This window comes from Dromiciops gliroides, chromosome 4 (assembly GCF_019393635.1).
Source record: "Dromiciops gliroides isolate mDroGli1 chromosome 4, mDroGli1.pri, whole genome shotgun sequence".
Lineage (NCBI taxonomy): Eukaryota > Metazoa > Chordata > Mammalia > Microbiotheria > Microbiotheriidae > Dromiciops > Dromiciops gliroides.
In genome coordinates this window covers 180,896,159-180,917,543 of record NC_057864.1, presented here as the reverse complement: position 1 = coordinate 180,917,543, position 21,385 = coordinate 180,896,159, and the positions used below count along the sequence as shown (strand labels likewise).

Sequence of the window (21,385 nt, the reverse complement as noted above, 5' to 3'; positions counted from 1 at the left end):
CTAGAGATCACAGCAGAGAGAAAAGCAGCTAAGCAGAGACTAATGGCACTCACCCTACGTGCGCCATGCCCCCTCCACTTCCCTTCCCCTCCCCATACCCAAGGACATAGACCTGAGGCCCTCCAGAGTGATCTGAACCATGTACTTTTTTTTATGGTTGGGGAAGCAGTGGCACCTCAGTCCTATTGGAATCATATCTTGACATGTCTTCCCTGTTCTGGCAATGTCAGCTTTTCTCTCACATAGTCTTTACTTTCATCCCTCTGTTCTTATCAAACAGCTAGACTGAAATAAATGTGCCACCTGAGAAAATCCCGTAGTTTGAGAAAGTTACTCCTTGATGTCAAGCTGCCTCTACAATTATTATTTTTTTTTTTTGGGGGGGGTGCGGGCGGGGCAATGGGGTTATGTGACTTGCCCAGGGTCACACAGCTAGTGTCAAATGTCTGAGGCCAGATTTGAACTCAGGTACTCCTGAATCCAGGGTTGATACTTTATCCCCTGCACCACCTAGCTGACCCCTGCCTCCACTGCCCCCACAATTCTAAAGTCCAAATGGCTGCTTGCAATGGGTTGTCCCAAGTTCAGAACTACCTCAATGTTCTGCCACCCCTATGCCCACTCGCAATCAGCACTCTTTGGGCCAATCACACAAAGATTCAGTTATACAAGTAATTTGGGTCATTTAGTCTATCCTCTGACTTTTCAATGTGTCAGCTTCACCCTCCACACCCTACCACAAGGCAAGAGCAATCATCAATCAATGGTCAAACACCCATGGGGCAGCTAGGTGGCGCAGTGGATAGAGCAATGGCCCTGGAGTCAGGAGGACCTGAGTTCAAATCTGGCCTCAGGCACTTAACACTTACTAGCTGTGTGACCCTGGGCAAGTCACTTAACCCCAAATGCCTCACTAAAAAACAAACAAATAGTCAAACACCCAGGTCATCCTTTGGGGAGAGCCCTAGATACACTTCCCCAGGGGACTTCAAGAGGAGACACTATCTGTATGATCCTTGGGTTCATATGACAAACCCTGAAGAGATACCCTTATCAAAACAAATGGGGAAGAAGCAACCTCGAACTATTCCCCAGAGTTTAAGCAGAACTGTGGATTCGGACTGAGGCTGCCTGACATTTCCCAAACCTTTGGTTTGCTGGTGACACTTACCCGGGCCCAGGAGTAATCCATTGGCACAGTGGGGGGAGGGACCTCCTGAGCAGGTGTAATGACTTTTTTGGCAACAAGATCTTCATACACATTCCTGAGGAAGAGGATGAGAAAGTTAAGAAGCAGAAAAGCGTGCCTTTCACTAAGAGGGGATGCTCTAAGCAATTTAAATAGCTCACTTTACCCCAGGTCTTTTGGCTTAGTCTATCTAGCCTTCCCCAGTCTATTCCCATCAATCATCAGAGACCTGAAATCTACCTAAGAACAGGTGGAAAGCTTCCCCAAATGCAAACAAGTAAAAAAACAAAACAAAAAACCACCTTTTGCCTCTATGCTAGTTTTTCCCCCTGGGACCTCAGTGATTTTAAAGGGAGAAACATAGGAACCATAAAGACAAATGGGTTTAAGACATGGAAAAAAGAAATAGCATTGAGAACTAAAGTCAGTTCTTAAGTTATTTGTGAATCATCTGCAAAAGATAGTAGGCCTGAGCATGCATCTGGACCCATCTGCCCTTTAGCCAGTCTTCATCTGATATATACACTAAGGAAAATGCAAAGTCATCTTCATATCAACCAAATCAAAACAAACAGGAAGATAAACCTCAGGGGATCTGCTTTTTAAAAAGCCCCAAAGATGGTTTCAGAAAAACTTGTGAAGACTTACATGAACTAATGCTAGGTGAAGCGAGCAGAATCAGGAGAACAACATGCACAGTAACAGCACTACTATTGTTACGATTATCAACTGAGAAAAGACTTTAATAAAATCAGGCCTCTAGGTATTTGTGGGCTGAATAAGGGGGTCTTTACATCTCAAAAGTCTGTGCCACCTCTCAAACCTTAGACACATACATATACACACACAGCCAGCTTACTGAATGATTTCGCCTAGCTCGTCAAAGCTCCAGGGCACAAAGACTCCTGCCTCCTTCAAGGCCTGGTTCTTTGCCACTGCTGTTTCTGAGGCCTGGTTGGCACAAGCGCCCGCGTGGCCAAACTGCACCTGGGAAGTAACACAAGAAAGTTTATGTTGCTCTGATGGTGCTTTATTAACTCCCACCTCCATACCCCCTTCCCCTCCAACCATCAAAGGGAGGAAAAAAAAACCATAGGAGCAAAAATAAATGTAAGCCTGGATCAGATCTTGAGCCCTGAGCAGCCTGCACAGACCCAAGTCTGATACGGCTGTAACAATGGCACCAAGAAATATTCTCTTAGGAGGACGTGCTAATGACTGTCTTCTAGGAGGAAGAGTCTAATAAAGAAATCCCCAAGTGAGCCTGTTGGTAGTTTTGGCCTATACAGACTCTCAGAGTTGCATGTCTGCTAGCTGTGATATGATTAAGTTTCCCTTTTATTTGCCTTTAAATCGTCTTTTCACCCTAAACAGATATGGCAGGGAAAGCAGCCAGGCTGGGTGCAGGAAGAGCTCATTATCAATTAAATCAAGGGTGTCAATCTCTAACAGAGACACTGAACTGTACAAAAGGCCCCCAGGGGCCACACTAACCTAGACAACCTCCTATGAACGTTTTATTTTATTTTTAGTGAGGCAATTGGGGTTAAGTGACTTGCCCAGGGTCACACAGCTAGTAAGAGTTAAGTGTCTGAGGCCGGATTTGAACTCAGGTACTCCTGACTCCAGGGCTAGTGCTTTATCCACTGCACCACCTAGCTGCCCCGAACAGTTTATTTTATTTTTATGCATTTTGTTAAATATTTCGCAATTACCCTTGAATCTGGCAGGCTGTGTGTACGACACTTCTGAATGAAGTAATCAGCAAGCAAGAAGCAAGCATTTATTTATTTATTTATTTATTTATTTATTTATTTATTTATTTATTTATTTATTTATTTATTTATTTGCGGGGGAGCGCCCCCCCCCCCCCCCGCAGTAGGGGTTAAGTGACTTGCCCAAGGTCACACAGCCTGAATCCAGGGCTGGTGTTTTATCCACTGCACCACATAGCTGCCCCAGCAAGCATTTATTAAGTGATGCCAGACACTGTGCTAGATACTGGAGGCACAAGTGCAAAAGTGAAATAGTGCTTGCCCTCAAAAGAGCTTACATTCTATCCGTGGGGCTAATATTGCCTCCTCCTACTTGGAGAGTCCACTGGAAAACAATCTCCTCTAAAATTCAGCTCCTAAGGACTCCCAGAGGCCTCTTCAAAATTAGTCTCACTCCACTCTGATCATTCCTATATTACATCCCTCATGGGACTTATCTATTCACTGGGTTCTATATTTACTCAGACTCAGTTGTCCATTACTCTAAAATCGTCACTGAGTGTTGTTGTTTTTAATGTGAACCTTGGAAGCCTCATTCAGCAGTTCAATTTCTTAAAAAGTAATGTGTGGGGGCAGCTAGGTGGCGCAGGGGATAGAGCACCGGCCTTGGATTCAGGAGTTCCTGAGTTCAAATCCGGCCTCAGACACTTGACACTTACTATCTGTGTGACCTTGGGCAAGTCACTTAACCCCCATTGCCCCGCAAAAAAAAAAAACAACAAAACTCTCCAAATCCAGGGGGAAAAAAAAAGAACTATTGAATCTGGATGCACCATACTATTTCTATTGTTTTTCTTTTTTGGGATTTTTCCTTTTTGCTCTGATTCTCCTCTCATTACATGACTAATGCAGAAATATATTTAATGTGACTGTACATATATAACCTATATCAGGTTACTTGCTGTCTTGGGGATGGGGATGGAGAAAAATTTGAAACTAGAAATCTTCTAGCTGTGTGACCCTGGGCAAGTCACTTAACACTCACTGCTCCTTGCAAAAAAAAAATTTATATATACATATATATGTATGTATGTATATATATATATACATATAAACTATATTTCAATAGAATTGATTTTTCCTTGGAATCCTAGGTTTTTTATTTTATGCATTTAAAAATATTCTAACCCGGGCAGCTAGGTGGCGCAGTGGATAAAGCACCAGCCCTGGAGTCAGGAGGACCTGAGTTCAAATCCGGCCTCAGACACTTAACACTTACTAGCTGTGTGACCCTGGGCAAGTCACTTAACCCATATTGCCTCACTAAAAAAATAAAAAATAAAATAAAAATATTCTGAGAAGGGCTCATGACCAGAATGGGCCCAAGGATGCCAAGACACACAAAAGATGAAGCCCCCCAGATGGAAAAAAGGTTCAAGCCCAGGAGCAAGCTGTGCTCATTAAAGTTGGGGAGTCCCATGCCCACAGTAGGTACACAATATTGACCAACCAATCTTCTTTAACCATAGAATCACTGAGCACTGGCATCACCACCCTTGCCATCACAGAGCTAGACAGACACATCTGGAGTTAATCTAAAAGGTACAAGGATTTGTCAAGTGGGAGGACTGACTGCCTATTACCTCTATCCTGAACTACTTTATCATCACTTCTTGCATTAAGAAGTTTCGTAAGGGGGCAGCTAGGTGGCACAGTGGATAAAGCACTGGCCCTGGATTCAGGAGGACCTGAGTTCAAACCCAGCCCCAGACACTTAACACTTACTAGCTGTGTGACCCTGGGCAAGTCACTTAACCCCAATTGCCTCACCAAAAAAACAAAAAAATATGCAAAAATTTTTTTAAAAGTACACATGCTTTTGATAACTATTTCAATAGAATTGGTTTCATTTGTAATCTTATGTGTTTTATTTTTTTAATTACCCAAAATCTCTTACCTCCCCTCCCCCATATTGAAAAAGAAGGAAAAAACAAAGCCTCTCAAATGGCATTTTACATCATGCATTTAAAAATGTTATTCTCAGGAGACCATGGGTTCTGTCAAAAGGTACCCATCCCTCTGCTTAAGCCTGTAACTAGTTTCTGAGTCCATTCCCAGGCCACTTCTTCCTCTTCCCTGAAAAGGTGCATCCGACACAGGTTGTCTATGAAGCCCTTACTGCTGCCCCCTCCAAAAAAAAAAGCTGCTGGGGTGGTAATCCTTTGCAACATTTGTTTTATAATGGTCTTACAAAACTACTTCTTTGGGGGGGGGGCATTGTTTGTTTGTGAGGTTGAGTTTGAACTCAGGTCCTCTTGACTCCAGGGCCAGGTGCTCTATCCAATTGGCCGGCTAGCTGCCCCTCAAAATATTCTTCAAAAAAGTTAATAGAGCACAGCTTAAGAACCTCCAGGCTATAAACTCTTTCAGAAGTCTAGAATGAGCTGCATATTAGCTACTCTACTCATCTGGGCTGAAGCACATACTGACCCCTTCAAGAGATATTCCCTCCCAAGGAGAGTGGAAATATACCCTCCTCTTAGGAGGGTGGGCAACAGACCAGCCATCTTTCTCTTCCCCTATGCTTATCTTACTCTAAGGGTCTTTCATCATTCCCTGACACTCTCAACCTTTTTGCTTACATAATCCCCAAACTTCACAAACAGCTTGCCCAAACTGAATAGTTTTACATAAATTAAAATTTCCAAAAGGTCATGGCTTCTGGGAAAGCCTCCAGGAGGTAATAATCAAAGAAGTCATCTTCATCTCTAAGTGGGGAAGAGCAGCTGGTAGATACTGCAAGAGGATGGTGCAATCAAGCCCTGAGTGGATGCTCCTGACCGCACGTCGTGATCACCGTGCAAGGGGGCTACAGTCTGGTACAGATCTCAAGTGTAAACAGGCATTCAGAAAAGAGAGAGGTTCATCAGCAAGGAAAAGGCAGGAAAGGCTTCACATGCCCCTGGAGTCTCTCTCCCTGTCTTCAAGCAATTAGGACCAAGGACTCTGGGAATAATCACTGTTATTTTTCATTATAATTTTTTTTTTTTTTGGTGAGGCAATTGGGGTTAAGTGACTTGCCTAGGGTCCATACAGCTAGTAAGTGTCAAGTGTCTGAGGTCAAATTTGAACTCAGGTCCTCCTGAATCCAGGGCCGGTGCTCTATCTACTGCGCCACCTACCTGCCCCTTCATTATAATTTATAACAGAATTCTTTTCATTGTAAGAAAAAATGTGGGTGTGATCTAAAGGCCTTGGCGGGTTAGCAGTCTACAAACAGCAGGGCAGGCTGCGTCTCCTGTGGCAGGAGATTGGTGTCTTATTATATTATCACAGCCTGAGGAGATTATCTCTTAGAATACCCATCTCTCAAAGCTGGGATTCTTCCATGTTCCCTAAGCAACCCTTCAATCTTAATTTTATTTCATGCATAGTTCCACATATTGTCCAGATGCCTTGAGGATTCAGAATTTAGCTTGGTGTTATCATTCCTTCCTATTACCGAATAAATGGGCCTTCTGGTACTAATTTCCTCTGCAAATCTAAGTAATAGGAGGGAGTCATCATGGCCAGATGTAAATGACTTCTGCGTAAGCTGGTCATAAAAGATTTTAGAAGCTGAGGCCTTGCAACAGAAAAGCCATAGCCTGGCTGGCCTGGAACATGTCTGTCATTAAAATGCCCACATAATGAGGAGCTCATTAACACTGATTCAGAGGATAATGACCCTGTGAGTCTGCCCTAAGGCTCTGACCTGGGCCCTGTTCTCTCTCTTGGTGACCTCATCATCTCCCATGGGTTTAAATTATCGCCTCTATGCAGAGGAATCACATAGGAACATAAGCAGTCCTCATCTCTCTCCTGACCTCCACTCCCATATTATCAATTGCTTACTTACTGGATGTTTCAGAATGGATGATCTAGAAATGTCTCCTAAAACCTTCCCTATTGCTGTCGAGGGCACCACTATTCTTCCAGCCTCTCAGGTTCCTCTCTCTCCCTCCCGTCACCATATAGCCAATCAGTTGCCAAGCCCTGCTGCTTCTTTTCTTTTTCTTTTTTTTTGTGAGGCAATTGGGGTTAAGTGACTTGCCCAGGGTCACACAGCTAGTAAGTGTCAAATGTCTGAGGCCAGATTTGAACTCAGGCACTCCTGACTCCAGGGCTGGTGCTTTATCCACTGCGCCACCTAGCCACCCCCATTCCTGCCACTTCTACCTCCACAAAATCTCTTCTAGCCAATCCTGGCTGTCTATTCATCTAGCTACCATCCTAATTCAGGCCCATAGTCATCTGTACTATGTCAATGGATTCCTAAGTGGTCTTCTGGCCTCAAGGCTCTCCTCACTCCAATCTATCCTCCATGTAGCTTCCAAAGTGACTTTCCTCGGGGGCAGCTAGGTGGCACAGTGGATAAAGCACCGGCCCTGGATTCAGGAGGACCTGAGTTCAAATCCAGCCTAAGACATTTGACACTTACTAGCTGTGTGATCCTGGGCAAGTCACTTAACCCTCATTGCCCCACAAAAAACAAAAACAAAAACACCCAAAAAACCCAACAAAGTGACTTTCTTTAGGGGCAGACATAAGAATGTCATTCCCCTACTCAATAAACACCAAAGGCTTCCTATTCCTTCCAGGCTCAAATATAAATTTGACTAAACAAATTGGCCCTAACCTCTCTCCAGCCTCATTATATTTTTATCCCTCACTATTTAGTCTGGAAAAACTATCCTCAGATATGGCCCTCCACTTCCCATCTCCAGGCCTCTACTGTGGCCTTTTCCCATGCCTCAAATGTTTTTTCTGCAAGTCATTTTTTAGTCATGTCTGACTCCTCATGACTCCATTTGGGGTTTTCTTGGAAGACATACTGGAGTGGTTTGTCATGTCTTTCTCCAGCTCCTTTTACAGATGAGGAAACTGAGGCAAGCAGGGTTAAGTGATGTGCCCAGGATCACCCAGCTTAAGTGTCTGAGGCTGGATTTGAACTCAGGAAGATGAGTCTTCCTGACTCCAAGCTGGGCTGTTCACTATGCCCCCTAGCTGTCCTATGCCTTGAATGCACTCCCTTTTTACACAATCTTTTGCTTCCTTCAGGATGCAGCTCAAGGTGGTGACCTTCCACATAATGCTTTTCCTGACTACTCCTTTGACCAATCTGCTGTCTTCCCTAAGTACCTTGTATTCATTCTGTATGTGTCTCTCCTGAAAGAGTGTAAGGTCTTTGTATTCCTGATACATACAGCAGTTGCTTAATAGGTGCTTACTGACAGCTTCTGAGGATAGGGCACAAACTAAATGGGGATGGAAGGAGCCAGGAGAAAGATGTAACACATACCTCAGAGGAAAACATGGTGGCACAAGTACCGATACACCAGCAGACGACGGGCTTTGTGATCCGACCTTCCTTGACACTCTGACAGATCTTGTACTCCTCCGTGCCCCCTATCTAAAGGGAGATGGAAAGAAGTGGGACATGAATGCCCATGTGCTAAGAAACAACCGTGCTTGTCATTTCAGAAGCAGGGGGAGACTTGACTCAAAAACCTTCTTAAATAAGGCAGGCACTCAAGGGGACCATTCTCCCACAAGCCACCCTGCTCCCCATCCTCCATCTTCCCACACCACAAATGTATCTAAACACCAGGCAGCCAACACAGAATCAGACGACGCCTTGTTTTCAGCATCCCTATGGTTAAAATGCTATTCTCTCTCTACTGAGTCAGATACAAAGAAAGGGACCTTAAGTTTCATGATTGAGCATGCAGGTCAGACAACAAAAAAACCTGCTGAAAGTCAGGGTAATATGGGTCAGCTAGGTGGCGCAGTGGATAAAGCACTGGCCCTGGATTCAGGAGGACCCAAGTTCAAATCCAGCCTCAGACACTTGACACTAGCTGTGTGAACCTGGGCAAGTCACTTAACCCCCATTGCCCCACCCCCCCAAAAAAATTCAGGGTAATGGACAAAGTAGGCTAAGGAAGGTTCTGAAACATGTTTCAAAATAAGAAGATTCCTTGTTTTTATCTTGAATAGAAGAAATTACTTAGGCTGATGAAGGAATCTGTTTTGCTTGACTGAACAGTTGTCCCAGATGAATTTTTCTTTCTTTCTTTCTTTTTTTTTTAAGTGAGGCAATTGGGGTTAAGTGACTTGCCCAGGGTCACACAGCTACTAAGTGTTAAGTGTCTGAGACCGGATTTGAACTCAGGTACTCCTGACTCCAGGGCAGATGCTTTATCCACTGCGCCATCTAGCTGCCCCTCTTTTCTTTTTTTTTTTTAAGGGAAGGAGAGAAAAATGGATTTTTGTTAACTGGAAAAATTTTTTTTAAAATATATAGGATGATTTAGAAATAGATGGAGTATCTGCCCTGGAGTCACGAATACCTGAGTTCAAATCTGGCCTCAGACACTTAACACTTACTCTAGCTGTGTGACCCTGGGCAAGTCACTTAAACCCCTATTGCCTCAGGGGAAAAAAAAAAAGAGCAAAGAAATAGATGGACTACCTGGAGGCAGGAAGCAGAGGAATGACTTTTCCAACTAGAATAAGGATTCTAAATTCACTCCCTCCCAGGACAAGAACCTGGCCAGACAGGCTGTGCCACCTGGCTGAGGCTTGCCTCCCTCTTCCAGTCAACGCTGCTGGGATTCTGATCTGGATCTGAGACTTAGTATTGGGGCAAGAAGACTGAGGAGAGGCATGCCATGTGGAAACTCCTTCTACCAATGCAGACTGGCAAGTCATTTGTAGAACAAAGCCTTAGAAGCTGCTCACAGTTCCCCAGAAGCAGGACCTGAATCCAGGTAATCTTCCTGAGTTCAAGGCAGCTCTCTCTCTCTCTCTCTCTCTCTCTCTCTCTCTCTCTATTACCCTCTACTGCCTCTCAGAATCCCTCAGTGGCCAGGGTTGTGGAGCAGGGTCAGAACAAAAGACTCACCTCCCCAAGCACCACAATCATCTTCACTCCCGGAGTGTCCTGATAACGCAAGACATGGTCCATGAATGTTGAGCCTGGGTATCTGAAAGTAAGAAATGATAAAAGGGGTTCAGAAGAGAGCTGTTGTTTTTAAAGAACACACAATGAAATGTTGGGTTTTGTTGGCTACAGTGAAATTTATAATGAATAAAATGAAATTGTATAAACCATACTAGAGTTACCAGTCTAAATGTAGTTTCCTTATGGAAAACAGTAACAGTTGAGGGACAGCTAGGTAGTGCAGTGGATAGATCACAGGCCCTGGAGTCAGGAGGACCTGAGTTCAAATCCAGCTTCAGACACTATTAGCTGTGTGACCCTGGGCAAGTCACTTCACCCCAACTGCCTCTCCTCACATAAAAAACCCAACCCCCTCCTCCCCAAAACAAAACCATCAACAGTTTAAGCTACTCTTTTCTTGAGAAAGGGCACTAGAAATCATGTATAGAAGATCCTAATTCAGAACCTGACCATTTCTCAAATGAGCTAAAGATTGTAAAGCACTTATAGTGCCTGGAACATAATAAACATTATATAAATGTTAGTTATTATTATTAATCCCTTTAGTATTTGGGACAGGATAAATATGGGCCGTTCTGGAAGAAGGGGCTTCTTTAGGCCCTCTAACAATATTTATTCTAGGCTAACATCTGTTACCTTGACGGAAGATTTACGTTTCAAAAAATACATTCCCTGTCTGCTATTTTATCCTCAGGTGCCTCACTGTAATGGGAAGATGAACCTGAGCATCAGAAATCTAGATCAAGCCATCATGAGGTGCGCCGATCCTTGGAGAGTGGAAAGGCGAGGCTGTGGAGTGTGTGCTCACTGTCCAAGATCAACCTTGCTCGGTTTGCAGAGGCCCATCCTCGTGAGGGCCGGCCACCCCCAGGTAAAGATCAAGGACATTTCCTTTTCTCTTTTGGTTATAAACCACTCATGAAGGCCATGTACTAAGCTATGAATGAGGCTCTGATCTTAATAGTGGTGGGAATACCCAAACTGATGAAATCACCCATCTTTTGAAATATCTGATCTTTTGCTCACAACAGTCCTGTGAGGGAAAGTAAGCATGGAAACCATTTTCTAGACCGTCAAACTGAGGAGAAGAGAGATTAAGCGACTTGTCCAAGGAGTCAGAAAGGAACCCAACCCATTCAGGTCTACAGATCTGACCCCTCCCTGCCAACACACACACACACACACACACACTCTCTCTCTGAGTTTACTTCCCCATGAAATTTAAACTCTCCTAGGTGCCTCAGGTCGTCCCATTTCTCTGGTCCTGTTGAGAGTTACCTGTCCCCACCAATGGCCACTCCCTCATAGACACCATCTGTGGTCCTGGAGATGATATTGTTGAGCTCATTGGACATGCCTCCGGAGCGGGAAACATAGGCCACGCTGCCAGGCCGGTACAGTTTAGATGCCAGAATGTTGTCCAGCATCCCACCAGTGTTCCCAATTTTAAAGCACCCTGGCTTAATCCCGCCAACCTACAGGGCAGAAGAGACAAGTCAGAAGAGTGGGGGGAGGGGCAGCTAGGTGGCATAGTAGATAAGAGCACCGGCCCTGGATTCAGGAGTATCTGAGTTCAAATCCAGCCTCAGACACTTAACATTTACTAGCTGTGTGACCCTGGGCAAGTCACTTAATCCTCATTGCCCCTCCAAAAAAACAAAACAAAACAAAACAAAGAAGTTGAGGGGAAATAACATGACAGCATAGAGGAACACAAAATGCTTTCTGCCTTAACTTGACCACTTATGGCATGACCGTATAAGACAGGACATCCTCGCCAGAAACAACCCTGTTAACAGATATAACACACCTCCTAGGAGGTTAGCTTAACACTCAAGTGTTCATTCTGTCTCCCAACACCAACGTTCTCAAAGCTAGCTGTCTCTCAGATGTGAAGGTCCTTCTCTCAAGTTTAAAATCTTGGCTTTAGCCAGACAGAGTTTCTTTTAACTTGGTAATCCCTGGGGCAAAAATCAAGGGCTCCTTTGTTTATACTTAAAGAGACCAATCATTGGAAAGGTCAGAGACTTTCTCTGGATTGGGAAGAAAGAAGAGAGAAGAGAAGGGGAGGGGAGCGGACTGCCCGTGCATATTTTTTTTTAAGTCAGGTCAACAAGCATTTATTAAGTGCCAGACACTATGCTAAGCCCTGGGAATAGAAAAGTCCCTGTCCTTAAGGAGCTCCCATTCTAATGGAGAAAACAAACATATAAACCACCCTGTACACACAAGATATATGCAGGTTAAACTTAGAAGGAAGGCACTGGCATGGAGGGGACCAGGAAAGACCTGGGGAAAGGTGGAATCTGAGCTGAGACTTGAAAGAAGCCAGGAAGCTGGGAGGCAGAGATGAGAATGATGCAAAGGGACCCAAGCAAGGGGACGGCCAGGAAATGCCCAGAGGGAGTCAAGAAATTGAAAGAAGCCACTGTTACTGACTTGTAGAGGATGTAGAGGGAAATAAAATAAGGGCCCAGGTTGTGAAGGGCTTTACAAGCCACGCAAAGGATTTTCTGTTTGATACTAGAGGTGAAAGGCAACCACTGGAGTTTCTGGAGTAAAAAGTGAGACTTGTGCCTTGGGAAGATAATTTGGCAGCTGAGTGGAGGATGCCCTTCAAGAATAGCTAAGGAGGGGCAGCTAGGTGGCACAGTGGATAAAGCACTGGCCCTGGATTCAGGAGGACCTGAGTTCAAATCTGACCTCAGACACATGATACTTTTAGTAGCTGTGTGACCCTAGGAAAGTCACTTAACCCTCACTGCCCCACCAAAAACCCAAACCAAACCAAAACCAACTTATGGGAGTGACTCCCTGAAATAAGAAGAGGAACAGAGAATCCTTCCACCTTGAAACAACCACATCTCATGTGTGTGTGTGTGTGTGTGTGTGTGTGTGTGTGTGTGAGAGAGAGAGGGGGTGGGGTGTCTCAGAATCTTTCTTTCTGCTCTTTTTGGTTCAGTCCCTGAAACAGGATTACAAACAGGATGTAATCACAAGGTAAAAGAAGGAAAGCTTACAGTAGCAGGTCCTATGATGGTTACTCCCTTCTGATCTGCCTTTTTAATCAGCTTCCTGGTGAGAGCCTCAGGGATGCCTTCAGCAATGATGGCAATGGTACGAATCTGTAAATGGAAAGAGAGAAAGAGATTGTAAAGAACGGACCCCACTCACCTCTTCCAGGCCAGGGAAATGGAGGTTGGAGCAGTTTGCTCTGCTCACCTCTGAAACGCTAAGGATCATCATCTGAATTCTAAGCACTGATTCCTGCCCCCCCCCCCCCCCCATTCTCAACAGTCTTTCCTCCAAGGCCAAGACCACTCCCTTCATCTGGATAGGACCAGATGCAGACAAGAGTCATCATCAGATGCCTGAGCAAGTACAAACACTTTGGAGTCAGTGTATGTATACATTTACCCCACTTTCTCCTACTCAAGTCAAAGTCCACTTTCCTTTCCCAAAATACCTGTCCATTAGCCAGAACTTAATGCAAACAAGTCTAGTCTCCCTTTACCCCTTTATAATCATCCCTGCCTCTATCTCTGTCCAGATCACTCCTGCTTAGCTTCAGTTGGTACAGAGGGCAATGACTGTCTGTACTATTTGTTCTCTGCCACAGTGATCCCCGAGAGGGAGCAGGGGAAAGGGCAGATGGCACGGTCAACTATCACTTGTACCAGTGGGCAGTGAACAGGTCTGGGATGATTAAAGAACATGTCATTCATTTAACAAAGGCAAAACTATTTGCATTTGAATACCAACTTTGGAGTCACCTTTCAATTCTCCTTTGTTCTGTCCAATATTAAAAGGCATTCATCCCTTGCATACACATCAGGTTGACAGCAAACAAGAAATCAGAAGGCTGCCAGATGAGATTAAAGCCATGTATAGATGAGCACTGATAAACCCAGGGCAGTGAGCGGGGAGGCAGGGGTGCCAGGGGGCAGCAACAGAGGCTTCCAGTGGCTCTGGGCACTGGCTCTGAATGCAGGAGTTGAGGTCTACCCCAACAACTTGCAAATGTTTCCCTGGGCAGTACAGCTCACCCACCTGTGAGTAATTCATGGTCTCAATGGTGCTGTCATAGGCAGAGCGGAGGGAGGCAAAGTTGATCAGTACATCAACTTCGGGGTGCTTCTTCATGGCATCTGCCATGTTCTTGAAAACAGGGATCAGGATCTCCTTGTGGCCCCAGTAGAACTTCTGCTTGTGGTCACCACTATGAGAGAAATGGAAGTGGGGAGGAGGGTGGGACAGGGGAGCTGGGGGGCAGGGAGCAGGAAAGAACACCCTACATTTTTTTTTTTTTTTAGTGAGGCAATTGGGGTTAAGTGACTTGCCCAGGATCACACAGCTAGTAAGTGTTAAGTGTCTGAGGCCGGATTTGAACCCAGGTACTCCTGACTCCAGGGCCGGTGCTCTATCCACTGCGCCACCTAGCTGCCCCACACCCTACATTTTTATCACGAGTGGGGAGCAACTTTAGGCCTTGCCTCTTACAACCTGAAGGGTCTCAAGCAAGACTGCTGCCTCACTTGCAAAATTAAGAGGCTGGACTGGATGACCTCAAAAGTCCCTTCTAGTACTACATCTTTGACCCTAAGAACTTAACTAAGGGAATTCCCACCCGATGGAGTAATAACAGCTAGCATTCACATGGGGCTTTAAAAAAGGTTTGCAAAGAGTTTAACTTATGGTATTTCCTTGGACCCTCCCCATGATCATCTTGGGAGGGAGGTGCTATTATCCCCTGAGACTGCTTGAAGCTTGCTCAGGGGTCACCCATCAGCTAAGTGTCATTTTCCTTGCCTGTAGGTAGGACAGATCATTTCTCAGGATGGCTGCCCACAGAGATCTCTTTTGCAGATTTCAGTCAGCGTAATTCCTATTTAGCATGTACTTTAGCCTACAAAGTCTTTCTTCACTAGAACCCTAAATGAGAAGTGATGATACATGTATTGTTATCCCCATTATATGGATGTGGCTCGAGAAGTACAGCATCATGGATCTTTTAATTCCCTTTGCCAGGGGGCAAGGTACATGTATGTATGTACACACACACACACACACACACACACACACACACACACACACACACACACACACACACAGAGCCATGCTAGAAGCCACCCACGAGCCTCCAGGCCTGTCTTAGTCAGGTTGACTCACGTGAAAGGATAGACCATGGCAGCCACCGAGGGCTCATCACGGGAGCAGATGTAGTCAAAGTCAAGCATGCCTTGCACGGCCCGCGTCTGCATGCCCCACACGATGGCCTTGGTGTGTCTGCTGAAGAGGGTTGTGGCCTTTCCTATATTGGCAGAGGAGAAAGGACAGGACAGAGTACAAGGGCCTGGATCACTAGGGCTCCTCCCCACCTGCCCTGGACCCCAAATCCAAGTCGGTTCTATAGTGGGGAGGGTGGGGGGGAGAGGGGAGAGCTGTCCACATTCCAGAGAGATGCTGAAGTAATACATTAATAGTCAAACGTGACTAATGTTCTACTAAAACCTCATTAACCTGAAACTAGCCTAAATTGTCTGAATATAAACAATACTCTAAAATGAAGTGTTATTACTTTCAAGCATAGCTGGTAACTGAAACAGTGGGAAAGTATTGCTAAATCCTGCTGGACCTGCTTGACTGACACGATAAGAATCATTTCTAATTGTTGAATTATGTGTATTTGCCAATGGGATGTTGGTTCTAAAAGTTTGCTTTCTTTGGTTAAACAATGCTCCTCCCTACTTTGTTTATATAATTGGGGTGGCAAATCCTGCCCTTCCCCCTAAAGTGGAAACTACCCTACAACAAAAACTACTTCCATGTCGTTCAAGTTATCATGTCTCCCCCAAAGGAGTCAGAATTCAAGGCAATGGGAATGACTATTGGACTATTCAGAATCCCAGCCCATCACTACTGAGTTCCTAAGGATTCCATCAAAAGGGGGAAGCCACACCCCCTGGCACGTACCTCTCCCTGCTCCCATCCCCTTCTTTCCATTGTAACCACTGGGCCACAACCACATGTTCCCTGAGGGGTCCTCAGCAGTTAGGCAGGAAGACAAGGGGTAGAAGGGAGGGAACAAGAGCCCTGGCAAGCAGAACCTTCTTTTTGTTCTAGTTGAGAAGCCTCTGACAATAGGACCAACAGGAGAGCTGTCACCTCACTCATTACCCCAGAGGCTAGTGACGGAGTGGGGCTATGTGGACGTGTACACAACATACCTCCCAGGAGAGCCGATCTTCATGGGGGGAGTGGGGGAGACAAGATGTTTAGATGAATCTGATCTTAATTGTAATAAAATAGACCGAAGCAAGGTGGGTGCAGTGATCAGGGTGCAGGTCACTGGACCCCATTTTGAATCTCACCAAGGTCACTTACTACCTGTTTGTCCAGGGACAAGATACTTAACCTCTATGGGCCTCAGGTTCTTCATCTGTAAAACGATAGCAAGATCTGTGATCTTGCATCAGCTTCATCTTTTAACATGTCTGCAACCTTGCCTTGGAGAGGTAGCACATTAACCTGTTTCCCTAGAGATAAAGGGATCAGGCAGCCAGCAACGGGATATATTTATTCTTTCTTTCTTTCTTTTTTTGGGAGGCAATAAGGCTTAAGTGACTTATCCAGAGTCACACAGCTAGTGTGTATGAGGCTGGATTTGAACTCAGGTCTTTCTGACTCCAGGGCCAGTGATCTATCCATCGAGTCATCTAGCTGCCCCAGATATATGTCTTTGTAATCATACCTCATATATCATAACTCTCTAGAGGAGAGAAATGTCTTGGCTAGTCATCCTGAACTAGCCTCAAGAATCACAATACCTTCAAGCCCTGCTTCTGACACTGGCTGTGTGACTCTGGACTAGTCATTTCAGTTCTCTTAGGACCATAGGCAACTCTCTGAGACAAGGCTGAGAAGCAGATATTGATCTGCATGCAAAGGAGAGATTCCCTAGACCCCTAAGGCCTAGCTCCAGTCCCAAAACAAAAAACAAAAAAATTTCCCATTTCTTCAGGCAACAAATTCATTCATTTGTCCCAGTTACAAGAAGTATCCAGCAGGACCCCAGCTAGATCTGCTAGAGAACTTTAGAGACAGGGTATCACCTGGTCCAACCTCTGCCCATTTTAGAGATGAGGAGACTAAGGCCCACATGAGGAAGCTAGGGAGTAGCAGAGGCAATAATTAGCAATAATTTATAAAACTGAAGGTACCCAAGTAAAAAAAAAAAATACCACTGTCACCAGCCATCCATCCTTGGGCTCTCGACCCGCTCCCTCAAACCCAGTGGGACTTTTAGACCCCCTGTAGGCTCCTGAAAAGCAGGAGATTAGCACCTGGTCTCCTAAGGGGCTAAAGGGAAGTGGAAGCCCCAGAAAACGCTTCTCCATCCCAGGCCATTCCCATCTTTAATGGGAGCAAGAGTTTATATGTCGGCTAAAAACAATCCCTGACCCACTGGCCTCCGAAGCTGGTGTGGACAGCACAAGTTGAGGCTCATGTCGATATTTATGGAAAAACTGGGGAGAGGGACGAGGGCAGTTCCGGATCGGCATTGTGATCAGGGAGGTGGAACAAGCCCAAAAGGTGGCCAGAGGGATGAAGCCAGGACCCCCAGCTCCCCGTGGGGGCAGAGAAGCTGAGGAGAGGATGGTGTTCTCTCCCTGCTCCTGCCCAAAGACCAAGCTCTGCTCTCACTCTGGCCCCACCTCCCTGCCTACTATGCTCAGAACTCAGCAGCAGCCAGCACAGAAACAAAGGGGCAGGCAGCGGGAAAGAACGACAACTCTCTTTCAAGATTCTATTTCACCAAACCGGCTCCCTGAGAGAAGGGCAGACAGAGGCCTCATACGCTTTAGTAGGGATCAAGGCCTACAACTCTTGTGCATTATGATGGGAATAATAACATGTCCTTTCGGATTCTTTTCTTTGGGGAAACCCTGCTGGTCATGATCATTTGGGGGGGTTTCTCAGGGATCCCACAAATAGCATCTTTCTAATCACTTGTTTTCTACCTTAAAGTCAGTGACCCAACAGTCAAACTAGACGTTTATGCCACCCCAACTATCCTACCTATCTAGGGTGATCTTGATGATGTCAACACACACAAAATTATAGACCGCTTTCAATTACCCAATTTATATATTAACCAGGGTAACTGGCCTGCCTCCTGAACATTCTCCCTTCCCAGTTCCTATTCCCATGGATAGGAAAAGGAAGAAAAATCTAAGCACATCCCTGATGCTCCTTGGGAGCCCATAGAAACCAGTGTGGGGGATGGGGGAAGGTAGGGACAAGAAGAGTAGGAGATGTGGTCATTTTGGGTAAGAATGAGCATTTGAAATCATTATCTTCTATGATGTTCACTTCTTCCTCCAAAGCACACAGGTCAAGAGAGAGCTGGATGAATTTCTCAGCTACCACAAGGACCATATTTCTCTACCTCCCCATCCCTTCCTGTACATGGAGGAAGTAAAGACAGAAACCCACCATTCTCAGGATCCCTTCTCCCTTTTAGCAAGAACTGCTTTCATCTCCAACCTCCAAACCCTCACCTCCTCCTCCTCCTCTTCTGCTGCTCACCCAACTCCACCCCAACCAGGCTCAGCCCTGGTCAGTCACCCAGTTAGAATAGTAGTGTGTTAACATGCTGAGTGAAGAAGAAGAGAAACTGGACTCAAGGAGGAGAGTGAAGGACAGGAGAGATTCCAGACAACACTACAAACCCACCAGAGAGGAAGAGGGGAAAAAAAGCACACAGTAGAATGACCAACCACTAACAAGGCCACACATTTAACTAGCAACGGACAGCCTACCTTTCGGGGATCGTGGACTTGGGACTGAATCTGTCAAAGAGAATTATCAAGGCAACTGAGTGACCAAAGATGAGTGCATAGTATGGGAGCGTCAAGGAAAAAAGGGCTTCCAATTATACCACAGCCATCTTGTTCACATGAATTACAGCCAGATGGTAGGAAATACATGGCAAAGAGACAAAGGAGGGGCAACACCCTCTCCAGCTTAAATGAAGAATATGGGAGGGAAGAGGGCCATGCAAGCTGGGCTTTCAAAAGGACTCAGGTTTGAGTAGAATACTGGTATTCCTTTCTTCCTTCCTTCCTTCATCCCTCCCTCATACCTGGGCCAGGCCAAGCAGTCAAAGAATGGGTTGTGTCTGAAGGGTAAGCCAGAGTGTCACTGACCTCATTGGAGGCTGCCACCGTACCCAGAGCCTTTCTCAGAGCCAGCCACACCAGAAATCCAGGACATGCCACCTCCCACCCAACAACAAAATTATGTAAATTGGGGCAAGTCTGGGGTGGGAAACCCACCCAACTGACAAGAATCCAAATCAGGGAGCCAGCTCTGCGTCTTCCACTTAGGAAAGAGAAAAGAGTCAAAGAGGAATTCTGATTACTATTCTCGACTCATTCTGGCATTTCCGCAACAACCACCTTGGTTTCCGTCTCAGTCATCACCTTCATCCGCTCCTCCCTTCGGCACAAAACAAGCAAGAGGGGGAGAGTAAAAGGTATGATGAGTGAAAAAGAACTATCCTAGAGACAGTTCTGGACCGTCACCCCTTCAGTGAAAACCTGTTTGAAAGGCCATGATCCTTACTTAGCCACAGCAACCCTCATCTTTCTCTTCTAGTTCCTTTCCCCCACGTCAATGCCCAAACAACTTTTTCTTCCTCTTTAGTCAGATAACAAACCAGGGCAGAGAACAGAGGAAGGCCTCAGAGACTCCTCACAGCTCAGGAGTTTACCTTGGGTTACTGCTGGCTTGGCCTTCTTTGCAGGTGCCACATCATCAGCCTTGGATTCAGAAAAAGATGCCGTCCGGCTGGGAGCTGGGGTCTAGTGTGAGAGAGGAAATCTGGGTTACCTCAAAGTCACTGCTGTCCCATGGGAAAAAAAAAAAAAAATCAGGAAGTGAAGACTGCCTGGGGAAAAAAAGCCAGTTAGGCCCCAGCCCTAAGAAAATCAGAATGCATCCCACCCCTTTTTTTGTATTCTTCCTTGTCTGTTAGTTAGTAGGAAAGCAAGCATTGGGTAAATGAAGGAAGAGAAAACTGGCATCTACCGAGGAGCTCCCACTGGCATTGAGGAGGAAGTTGGCAGTGTGGGCAGCAGTCGGAGGCTGGTTTGGAATGGGCCGGTATCCTAGGGCCATGCCCACAATGGCGGTCATGTGGGTCTCAGTGCCAAAGACATGGATAGGGATCCCAGTGGTTTTCCCTGGAGTAAAGGAAGAGAGATAGAAAGGGGGGAAAAAAAAATCAGTCATATCCAACTGTCAGGAGGATCTTTCTTCCCACACTGACCAGAACTTACCCACGACAGAGCTTATAATTGGCAGCCTTATTAATACCTGACATTCACATAATCCTTTTAAGGGTTTCAAGGTGCTCTTTTTTAGGCACTAGCATTCACAGTAGCCTTGCAAGGTGGTACTACAACAGTGTTCTTGTCACTACCTTCTATGCAAGGAAACTGAGGCTCAGGGACCACACAGCTAGTAAATGGGAATCTTCACACTTTCCACTGTACCAGAATGCCCTTCTAAGCAAGCCTATTTGAGACCACGTACCACTTTGATCAGATGGTTAAGTTGCTCAAATAAAAGCCAACATTAAAACCAATTGCTATGACCAATCCTTGGGTGTGGGGATGTATTTCTTTTTTTTTTGCAGGGCAATGAGGGTTAAGTGACTTGCCCAGGGTCACACAGCTAGTAAGTGTCTAGTGTCTGAGGCCAGATTTGAACTCAGGTCCTCCTGAATCCAGGGCCGGTGCTTTATCCACTGCGCCACCTAGCTGCCCGGGATGTATTTCTTCTTTCCATAGGAGTAGGAAAAGAGGCAAATGGGATAGAACAGCATGAAAAGTCAGTTTTAGTTTTTCTTAATTATTTTGCTGCCTGATATTTTCTCTCTCCAATCAACAGCAATCAACTCGATGCTGGCAAGGTCCTAGTTTATTTCTATTGCAACCCTCTAAGGAACTTCCCAAAAGTTCCTAACCTCAGTAAGTGCTCAGGGCACACTGGCTGAATGAGAGAGGGCCATTAATTTCTTCTTTTCAACAGGATTAAAAAAAAAAATGCTGTATTTTTAACGTGGGTTTGCTTAAGGCTATTTGTCATAAAATTGTTTGTTTCCAACAGGGAGGGTCATATATTTTCAGGCAAGGCCCCTCCCTGCCCTGTGAGGGCTCACCCTCCACAACATGTAGTATTTGGTAGTGATTAGTTCATACAAAGTAAACAATCCAAATGGGTGGACAGGTCAGGGAGAAATGAAAATTTTGGGGTAGGAGAGAGGAACAGAAGGACAAAAGTGAGCATAAAACTGGGGGGGGGGAGCTGGCAAGAGAAAGAAACAATAGGAAAACAGTCATGGACTTTTGCAACTAGGAAGGAGAGTGGAAAAGGAAGGGGAATCCCAATATTTGAAACTTGAAGGTT

General features: G+C 45.5%; 1 protein-coding gene across 2 annotated transcripts in view; it reads right to left on the bottom strand.

Moving 5' to 3' along the window:
- The window catches only part of ACLY (ATP citrate lyase), a 46,397-nt gene that overhangs the window by 6,692 nt on the left and 18,320 nt on the right, over positions 1–21,385 (bottom strand). Inside the window, exons 12-22 of one of the 2 annotated variants that reach the window (XM_043999649.1) lie at positions 20,003–20,157; positions 19,686–19,776; positions 18,733–18,762; positions 15,080–15,221; positions 13,961–14,129; positions 12,931–13,035; positions 11,189–11,385; positions 9,851–9,932; positions 8,246–8,356; positions 2,049–2,176; positions 1,172–1,265 (exon numbers count right to left, since the gene is read on the bottom strand). In XM_043999649.1, coding sequence (XP_043855584.1) covers positions 1,172–1,265; positions 2,049–2,176; positions 8,246–8,356; positions 9,851–9,932; positions 11,189–11,385; positions 12,931–13,035; positions 13,961–14,129; positions 15,080–15,221; positions 18,733–18,762; positions 19,686–19,776; positions 20,003–20,157 — 1,304 coding nt within the window. The remainder of the gene's footprint in view (positions 1–1,171; positions 1,266–2,048; positions 2,177–8,245; positions 8,357–9,850; positions 9,933–11,188; positions 11,386–12,930; positions 13,036–13,960; positions 14,130–15,079; positions 15,222–18,732; positions 18,763–19,685; positions 19,777–20,002; positions 20,158–21,385) is intronic. The other variant, XM_043999650.1, reaches the window with a different exon arrangement.